This window comes from Anneissia japonica, unplaced genomic scaffold (genome assembly GCF_011630105.1).
Source record: "Anneissia japonica isolate Jap-2015-1 unplaced genomic scaffold, ASM1163010v1 scaffold285026_len86630_cov121, whole genome shotgun sequence".
NCBI classification, from domain to species: Eukaryota; Metazoa; Echinodermata; class Crinoidea; order Comatulida; family Comatulidae; genus Anneissia; species Anneissia japonica.
Window position 1 is genome coordinate 20,535 of NW_022713792.1, and position 10,248 is coordinate 30,782.

At 37.1% G+C, this 10,248-nt stretch overlaps 2 protein-coding genes across 2 annotated transcripts in view; both read left to right on the top strand.

The window, feature by feature from the left end:
• Positions 1-1,558: 1,558 nt before the first annotated feature.
• On the top strand, positions 1,559-3,693 carry LOC117108748. The gene is made up of 3 exons (XM_033250877.1): positions 1,559-2,444; positions 2,811-3,382; positions 3,493-3,693. Exons 1-3 carry the CDS (start codon positions 1,559-1,561, stop codon positions 3,691-3,693), a joined length of 1,659 nt encoding a protein of 552 aa, XP_033106768.1.
• A 2,399-nt stretch (positions 3,694-6,092) lies between these two features.
• The window catches only part of LOC117108751, a 17,504-nt gene continuing 13,348 nt past the window's right edge, over positions 6,093-10,248 (top strand). The window contains exon 1 of the mRNA XM_033250880.1: positions 6,093-6,541. Within this exon, the coding sequence (XP_033106771.1) occupies positions 6,192-6,541 (350 nt within the window). The 5' untranslated portion in view covers positions 6,093-6,191. The remainder of the gene's footprint in view (positions 6,542-10,248) is intronic.

Below are 10,248 nucleotides of genomic sequence, written 5' to 3' on the forward strand. Positions count from 1 at the left end.
TTCTAGTAGGAACAGAGTTGACTAACTGGTACTTGGTGTGGTACTAGGTTTATCGCATTTATGGCTTAGGGGTCGCGGTTTACCTCCCTCTGTTTAGTCATGCTAGATCAGGGGTAATAAACTCGGCGATCGTGGGTTCGATTCCCACATGGGGCAAGTTTTTTTTTTTAAATTTTTAAATTTTTTAATTTTAAGGTCACACGAGCCAGTTTTTTTTTTTAAGGCGGTTTAGTTGATGGCGTGATGGTGGATAATGAATAGAGATGGAGGTTGTGTGTTCGATTCCCACACGAACCAATTTTTTTCCCTTTAAGGCAGTTTAGTTGATGGTGGATAATGAATGTATTGTACTCGTTGATGACGTCGCGAAATAACAACAAACAACAACGTGTCATGTCCGAGCCTAGGCCGTCATGGAAGCTCACTGGCTCCTGTGTAATTCATGTTGAGCCAACTGCAGACGAAAACGTTACAATCTTTTCAGAGATAAGATGGAAGAAAGTTTCAGACAGTGCCCATCAATGGAAGGATTTTAATACTGAGGAATGGAAGTTAGCGAAGTCCTTGGCTTGCTTAACCGTTTTTCTTCGATCGTCGCTTCCAACCGTCTAGGCGCGTCTAGCCTAAAGAGGGCCTACATAGCAGGGCGAGATCCATGAAAAGTCGTATAAAGATGTGGGTTACCCACATCTTTATATTTGCACAAGTAATTAGAATTGTTTATTGAGCAGGTTAATAAAGAATTGTACTACATTTGGCTGATGCATATGAACTTCTATGTAGAGACATAATTTCATTATTTTCTTTCCAAAAATCTTAATAAACGTTAACTAGCACCTCATATCGACTTTTGAATGGTGAAAATCGGCTCAGTATAACCCATTTTACCGATTACAAATTTTAAGTTAATAGAACATACTGCTGTTACATCTTCTAGTTTTCCCCCCACCGTTGTATTTAGGTACACGCTACAGTACACACAATGAGCCTACAACTTATGGAACGCCGAAAGGACAAATTACAAGTGGCGCAGTGCAAAAGTCAAGTGGCACAGTGCAAAACTAAATTGGCACAGTGGAAAACTAAAGTGGCGCAGTGCAAAACAAAAGTGGCGCAGTGCAAATCCAAATGCGTGTGCTGCTACTTGACTTCTGCACTGTGTTGATAGTGTAATAAATAAGGCCCTCTATAGGCAAGTAATATGATAAGTCTATAGTGTGGTATGGGCGTTGTCCACAAAGAACAGAGGACTTACAACTTTGGAGTAGTGAAGACCAATAAATTTAGAAGCTCATTAGATGTAGTATTGTGTATTGATTATTGTCATACAACAAGCAACACATGGTGTCAGAAGAAACCCAGTGAAGCTAGTTTCATATGTAAATGTTGATCTTGCTACAGGTACAGTAGCTGCATTAAATTGTGGTGAATGGTTTGCCCTATCTTGTCTTGATTTTAAATATTTACTTTGTATACTAGCAGGAGCCAAGTTTTGTTGCTTCAACTACTATTTTTCCGATTTTGTTAGTGTAAGTAGCTTTTCATACTTTTTAATATCATGGCTGAGAGTGAGAATCCTAGTATGAACTGGGCCAGTCCTGATTTCGTTAAGGAGTTCAATAGGTTTAGACAACACTGTCAGTTTACTTTTGATGGTCCTCTCGCAGCTAAAACTGAGCTGGAAAAAGTAAACTACCTAATGACATATATAGGTGATAGGGGCAGGAAAATATTTTCCACATTCCAATGGACCCCAGGTACACCAGCAGCAGGGGGAAACCCAGCTGTACCAGCTGAAAACGAGATCCTTTCGGGTGTTTTGAGCAAGTTTGAAACCTATGTGGCTCCGAAGAGAAATGTAATTAAAGCTACTTTAGAATTTAACAAAAGATCTCAGGGTACAACTGAGTCTTTTAGTACATTTTTGACTGATCTAAGAGTGTTAGTAAAACGGTGTGATTACCAAGATGAAGAAAGAATGTTAAGAGATGCTATAATTTTAAGAAAAAGAGACCAAAAAGTTCGAGAAAAGTGTCTCGACTTGGGGGATGAACTTACCCTGGATAAAGCTATAAATTTAGCACTAAATTATGAAACCTCCCAGGCCAGTTTAGTTGCTATGGATCGATCGGAATCTGTAAGCGCAATAAACAAAGGGAGACGAATAGTAAAAGGTCAACCTAAGGGTCAACAGGGCCAGAGTAGACAACTGAAGTGCGGCAGGTGTGGGACTAATCACCAATATGAATCATGTCCAGCCTATGGTACAATATGCTCAAAGTGTAAAGGTAGAAACCACTGGGCCAGTTATTGTAGAAGTAGGCCTAGGTCAAGTTTTAAAAGCAGAGCAACTAAAGGAAGTAAAAAAGTAAACGAATTACTACAATCTGACTCAGATGAGGATGAATTCCTAGTTGATGTAAACATTTTAAGTCTTAATAGCAGTAAGACAAAGTGGATTGTGCCTATTAAATTTCAAACTTGACACAGGTGCTCAAGTCAATATTCTCCCTAATGTAACATACAGAAAGCTACAGAAACACCTCCTATAGTACATACTGATGTTAAGCTAAGGGGATATTCTGGTGCAACTATACCCGTTGTAGGTATGTGCAAAGCGAATGTTGTATATAAGGATGCATCTCAGTTGCTAACATTTCTTGTAACTGCAGAAAATGATAATAAATATCAGCCAGTGCTTTGTCTAAATGCTTGTCAAAAGTTAAATTTGATTAAAGCAACTTGGAATATTCAAGTTGATTCACTAAATGTAAATAACATTGTAAATAAGTACAAAATTGTTTTTCAAGGTCTTGGCTGTATGCCAATGAAGCATAACATTCACATTGATAAGTCTGTTACTCCAGTCCAAAATGCGTGCAGAAAAGTGCCGTTTAAATTGAGAGACAAAGTAGAGAAGGAGTTGAAACGTATGACAGACTTGGGAGTTATTGAAAAAATAACCCAGCCAACGGAATGGGTTAATAATATGGTAACCGTAGCAAAGAAAAATGGGGATATACGACTCTGCCTAGATCCCCGAGATTTGAACAATGCAATTCAACGTGAGCACTTCAAGTTACCATCAAGAGAGGACATAATGGCTGAGTTTGCTAATGCGAAAATATTCAGCAAATTAGATGCTGCTTCAGGTTTTTGGCAGATACCTCTTGATGATAAAAGAGCAAAATTGACATGCTTCATTACACCATTTGGACGTTACATCTACAAAAGGCTGCCATTTGGATTAAACATGGCCCCAGAAGCCTATCATAAAAGAATCCATGAACTTTTCGAATGTATCCCTGGAGTTAATACAATGATGAATGACATCATAGTATGGGGTACGACCCGAGAAGAACATGATGCTAGACTAGAGCGGGTGCTAATAACCGCAGTTAAAAGTAACCTTAAACTCAAAAAAAAAAATGTGAGTTTGGAGTAGACAAACTTGTATTTCTGGGCGACCTAATTACATCTGCTGGAATCAAGCCTGATCCTAGAAAAGTGAGTGCCATTGAAAACATGCCTAGACCAGAAAATAAACAAGAATTACAGAGATTCCTAGGAATGGTAACATTCCGTGCAAAGTTTGTTCCAGATCTTTCAAGCATCACTGCACCACTACGAAACCTGACAAAAGATCAAAATGAATGGATGTGGGAAGAATCACAAGAGAATGCCTGGATATAGGTGAAGCATATGCTTACGACCAGTCCAGTATTGAAGTTTTATGATCCCAATCGTCAATGTAAAATTTCGGCTGATGCATCAAAAGATGGCATAGGTGCTGTCCTACTTCAGAAACAAACCAATGATGCATGGGCACCAATCGCGTATGCCTCTCGAGCAATGATATCGGCCGAGACTCGATATGCTCAGTTAGAGAAAGAGTGTCTGGCATTAACATTTGCCTGTGAAAGATTTCATCAATTCCTGTTCGGGCAAAGCGTGATTGTAGAGACAGATCATAAACCCCTGGTTTCAATATTCAAAAAACCTCTAGCTGATGCAAAGCAAAAGCAAAACTTCGCTTGCAAAGGATGAGAATCCGATTGCAGAAATACGATATAGCTATTGTATATACCCCAGGCAAGGACCTGTGGGCAGCTGACGCATTATCAAGAGCTGTTGACGGAACTAGACCCGTTGCGACAGAGCAGCAGTTTGAAGAAGATATAGAAGCGTATGTTGACATGCTACATAGCTCACTACCTGTGGTAACAGCACAGATGATAAATATCAAATCTGCTTCTGATGCAGATGACACGATAATTCAACTGCGACAGATAATCAAAGATGAATGGCCAGAAAAGAGACACAAGTGTCCGCAAAAAGTGCGAAACTTCTTCAACTACAGGGATGAACTATCAGTAGTTGATAACATGGTTCTTAAAGGACATAGAATTGTTATACCAGACCAATTGAGAGTACAGATGCTTCAGCAGCTGCACAAAGGTCATATGGGAATGGAAAATGCAAAAGAAGGGCAAAATAAGTAATGTTCTGGCCAAATATAAATAAAGATATAGAAACAACGGTTTTGAAATGTGAAACTTGCCAGAAATACAAACCACGGCAACAATCAGAACCATTGATACAATGTCCAGTATCAGAGATACCCTGGACGAAAGTGAGCGCTGACCTGTTTGAGCTGAATGGGAAAGAATATGTTACAATTGTTGATTACTATTCCCAATACATAGAGATTTGCCAGCTCAACAAAATCACCTCAAATTCAGTGATAACAGCTTTGAAGTCAATATTTTCAAGACATGAAACCCCAGTGGAGCTATTTACCGATAACTTGTCCGCAGTTTACAAGTGGTGAATTCAAAAACTTTACCAATAAATGGAACTTTAAACATGTAACTTCGAGTCCCCATTACCCTCAATCTAATGAAAAAATATGAAAACCTTGCTAAAAGAAAGTCACTGAAAGCAAGCAGGATTTCTATGAAGCACTACAAGTGTACAGATCTACTCCTTTAGAGCACGGAGTTTCACCTGCTGAACTCCTATTTAATCGAAAAATAAGGTCAAATGTACCTATTATGACCGAAATGTTAAAGCCTGCTAATAAAGACATAAAACAGGCTAAAGAAAAGTTAAAGCAAAGACAAAAGTATAACTACGATAAGAAAAGCAAACAATTGCCACCACTTAAAGTGGGGGAAAAAGTAAGAGTACAAGATTTTAGAGACAATAATTGTCTGTGGGACAAAACCGGCTATGTTGTTAAGATTTTACCATGTAGATCATATCTAGTTAACATAGACCAGACTGGTGAGGCCTTACGACGTAACCGAAGACATGTGTTGAAAGTAATATCTGATGAGACAGACGATGACGACGACAACGATGATGATGAACCACCAGTAACTAAGACTAAACCCCAGCGACCTCAAAGACAAAGACAACGACCAAGATACTTGGATGACTATGAGACTTAAACTTAATTACCATCACTAACAAATTATATACCAATAACTGATTGGAAGAGAACAGTTCCTATGATATTCAGTTTTTTAATGAATTTTGTAGTTTAGAATATTCCATACATATACCTTTTATAGTAGTAGAATTAACTTTGTGCTAGGAATGGTTTTACAATCTAAAGGGGAAGGATGTGTTGATAGTGTAATAAATAAGGCCCTCTATAGGCAAGTAAATGATAAGTCTATAGTGTGGTATGGGCATTGTCCACAAAGAACAGAGGACTTATAACTTTGGAGTAGTGAAGACCAATAAATGTAGAAGCTCATTAGATGTAGTATTGTGTATTGATTATTGTCATACAACAAACAACACATGCGCCACTTGACTTTTGCACTGCGCCACTTGACTTTCGGCGATATTGTATGGAACGCCAATTTTGGCATCAAAATTAAACTAAATAAAATAAATGAATAAAAAAATCAAGAACACATAATTAAATTTTTCTTAATAATTTCACAGCAAAATAACAACAGCACAAAAATTTGGGACTAAAACACAAATAGGAACGTTATGATCATAGGCATACTTGTCGTAGATACCGTAGCCTAGGCTTATCTATTCTATTCATCGTTACTAGTCGTGCGCTAGTCCAGTAGCTGCACGTAGCATGTTGTTGCTCCTGAGTGATTTAAAAACATAAAAGCTTCCGATATTTATATTGACCTTTTTAAACTGCTATACTCGCCTTTAAAATGCAGTCCTACATTCTGACTCTGGTCGTCATATCAACGATATTTTTACGCTTTGTAAATTCACCTGAACCTGAAGCTTGTCTACCCCTATCGTACTCTAGCGATGAGCTGCTTCGCCTTCGGCCAGGAGCTGCCGGCATTCCGCCGAGCGATGACGTCAAGAACCTATGCATCAGCCAAGGCTGCTGGCGGAAAACTCATCGGGGTCGAAGGGCGGGAAAGCGAGTACACAAACATTCCAACAGGTGTGCAGGTGCGAAGACACGGAATTCGCTCTCTGTGTGTTTGATGAATGCGAGATCTATTCGTAACAAGGCCGGTGAAATATCCGATTTTGTGGAGGAACATAGGTACGACGCCGTAATTATATGCGAGACTTGGCTTTATTGTGATGAAAAAGTAATTGAAACCGCTGTTACACCTAAGGGTTACTCGTTTATCCATACTGCAAGGAAAGGTAAGCGAGGAGGCGGAGTCTGAGTACTGTTTAAGTCAAATCTAGGATTTGAGCTTGTTGAGAAACAAACTCAGTCATATGAAAGCTGTGAAGTATTGTCGAAGGCATTGGCCGTAAGATTCATTGCAATATACCGACCCCCATCATCTAATACTAACAGTTTCATTAATGAATTTGCGTCATCTTTGGATTATTATTTACACTCCAGAAGATCGACAATATATCTCAGTGATTTTAACGTTCATTTATTGGACCCTCATGATGTCACGGCTTGTCAAGTAAAAGATATTTTGAATGCCTACAATCTTGTGCAACATATAGACAAACCGACTCATAAATTAGGCAATCTGCTTGATTTATTATTAACTGATAGTCACACCACGATTCATGATGTTAATGACCTTGGTTTCTTGTTTAGTGATCATTAAGTTATTGAGTTTAATGTTCTTGTTAATGCATCAGTACCTACTTCGAAGTTAGCACCTGATAACCGCATTAAATGTCGTAGCATTAAGAATATTGATATTGTTAAGCTCAATGATTGTGTTAGTGCTATGGGTACTAGCATAGTTAATGATGCTTTGTCACTGTCTGTAAATGACTTTACGTCATTAATGCATACTAATCTGTGTTCAATGCTAAATGATCTTGCCCCGATTAAGGACATTTTTGTTAGGAATAAAAACAATAATAAACCATGGTACTCCAATCACCTCAGAGAAAGTAAGAGATCTCTGCGTCGGCTTGAACGTCGATGGCGTAACACCAAATTAGATTATGATAAAGTATTATATATTACACAACTTAAGGTATTTAACAAAAAAACTAAAAGACACAAAAAACAGTTACATCACAAGTAAGATTAATGATTGTTCGGGAAATCAGAAAAAGTTGTTTAATTTTGTAAACAAACTAATAAAGGGCATCCCTAAAATTTGTTTTCCCTCTCATGAAAACCTCTCTCAGCTTGCGGAACAATTTTCAAAATTCTTTCATGATAAAATCATGAATATTCGTTTTCGTTTATCACAATTGCAGCTTTCTCCATTGTCTCATCCATCAAATGTTTCAATTGTAACTGCGCCACTGGAGTCACTGCACACTAACAATGCTTAAATGTTTTCTTCATTTGACACTGTTGACCATAATGCCATTGAGAAGTTAATTTTGTCCTCGTCATCGGCTACTTGTTCATTAGATCCCATCCCTACCAAACTTCTTAAATCTTGCAGAGCCAGTATTGCTCCAGCCATTGCTTCTTTAATCAATAAATCTCTTGAAACCGGCTCTTTTCCGGATAATCTTAAAAGTGCTGTAGTCACCCCTATTTTGAAGAAACCGTCTCTTGATCCCCAACAATTCCAGCATTTTAGGCCAATTTCTAATCTTCCTTATCTCGCCAAACTTATTGAAAAAGTTGTTTCCTTACAGTTAATCTCATATCTTACTCAATTTAATTTGTTTGACCCCTTTCAATCGGCATATAAGACTGGTCATAGTACTGAAACTGCCCTTGCTAAAATACACAATGACATTACTGTTGCTCTATATAGGAAACGGGTCGTTGCCCTTATACTCTTGGATCTTTCAGCGGCTTTCGACACTGTTGACCACAATATCCTACTTCACAGATTATCCTCACAGTTCTTCATTTCTGGTACGGCTCTAAACTGGTTTGCATCATATCTAATTAACCGAACTCAATCTGTAGAAATAAACAAAATTAGATCTGATCCCCAAATTATTGAATATGGAGTTCCACAAGGCTCAATTCTTGGCCCCCTTCTTTTTTCCCTTTACATATCCCCTCTATCCGAAATTATCAAGTCCCATAACCTTTATTATCACATTATTTTATGCTGATGATATCCAAATTTATAATGATTTTGATCCCTCTGACTCTGATTTCATTCAAACACGTCCCGAAACCTGCCTCCACGACATCCACAGTTGGCTGTCCAATAACATGCTTATGCTAAACGAAAATAAAACTGAATTCATCATCTTCGGCACTAATAAATCTTGCTCAATAATTAACATCAACTCACTCCATATTTTGGCTCATCTATCATTAAAACTTCCTCTACCATTTCCAACCTTGGCGTCACATTTGATGACAAGCTTTCCATGCAAAATTACATTGGTAAACTCATAAAATCTGTAAACTTTCATCTACGTAATATAGCACTTATCAGAAAATACTTATCAAAACGAACTACGGCTCTGATTATTCACGCTTTCATTTTCTCCCGACTTCACTATTGCAACTCTCTTTTATTTAACATTCCTAAAATCCAAATTAACAGGCTTCAACGACTACAAAACTCTGCTGCACGCATACTAACATTTACTAACAGACGCACTCATATAACCCCCATTTTACGTGAACTTCATTGGTTACAAATTGATGCCACAATTCAATATAAAATCCTTTTTCTGACTTATAAGTCACTGACTCTCAATCAACCCGCATACATTAATCAACTTCTTCCCAAATATGTGCCTGGCCGTTCCCTACGTTCATCTGATCTTAATTTAATTTCTGTCCCTCGCACCAACACTAAGACCTTCGGACACAGATCATTTTCATTTGCTGCAGCCACTCTCTGGAACGCACTACCACTTCACATTAAAAAATCAGCATCAATTCCTTTATTTAAAAAATCACTCAAAACGCACTTATTCCAACAATAACATGAAGCGCCACTGATAATTACTTCGGTTTTTTAAATGGCGCTATATAAGTTCTTACTTTATTATTATTATTATTATTATTATTATTATTATTATTATTATTATTATTATTATTATTATTACCGCTAATAAAGGCCTATAGCACAGTTGTCAGCCATGGCTACTAGAGGCAGATTAGAAGCTTTGGTAGTGATGGGTTATACAAATAAACAAATTGCTGAAGAAATGGAGGTAAGCGTAAGCACCATAAAAAGCCTCCGGCGTAATTTCCGATTAAGAAAGAGTGACCTTTCGAGTGATATAAGGGGTAAGTTTGAAAAAAAAAAAATCTGTTGCGTTTTGTTTCTACATCAGTGCTAGGCTAGTCGGGGTAGACTACTTATAGTTAGGCTATGCTAGGGTCAACCGACGGGGTAGCTAGTTAGGAAGATCGATTCAATAACATGCATTTTTCACATTGTATTATTACAGCTCAGATTGACATTTTCAGCATTTAAATTTATTAATTAGACCAATAACAGGCCTATATACAATAATAATTTTTTTGGCAAATCAAAAAATTAAAGGACACAGAATTGTTTTTTGACTCAAGTAGATTTCTTCCTCTTTTTCCTGTTTACATTTTGAAAGAATGTAAAATATACGGTTTTAAAGATTTTTTTAAACATTTTTCATAAATACAACTTCAATATTTAAATGAATATGATATTAATTTTATTGTGGTCTTAGTATGCGACAGCGATTTCTGATATTTATATATTGAAAAATAAATACTGTTTAGGCATTTTAATTATTCATATTACTGTGGCCTTTAATAATAATATAATGATAATAATTATAATGATAATAATAATAAATAATAATAATAATAATAATAATAATAATAATAATAGTTCATTCTTATGT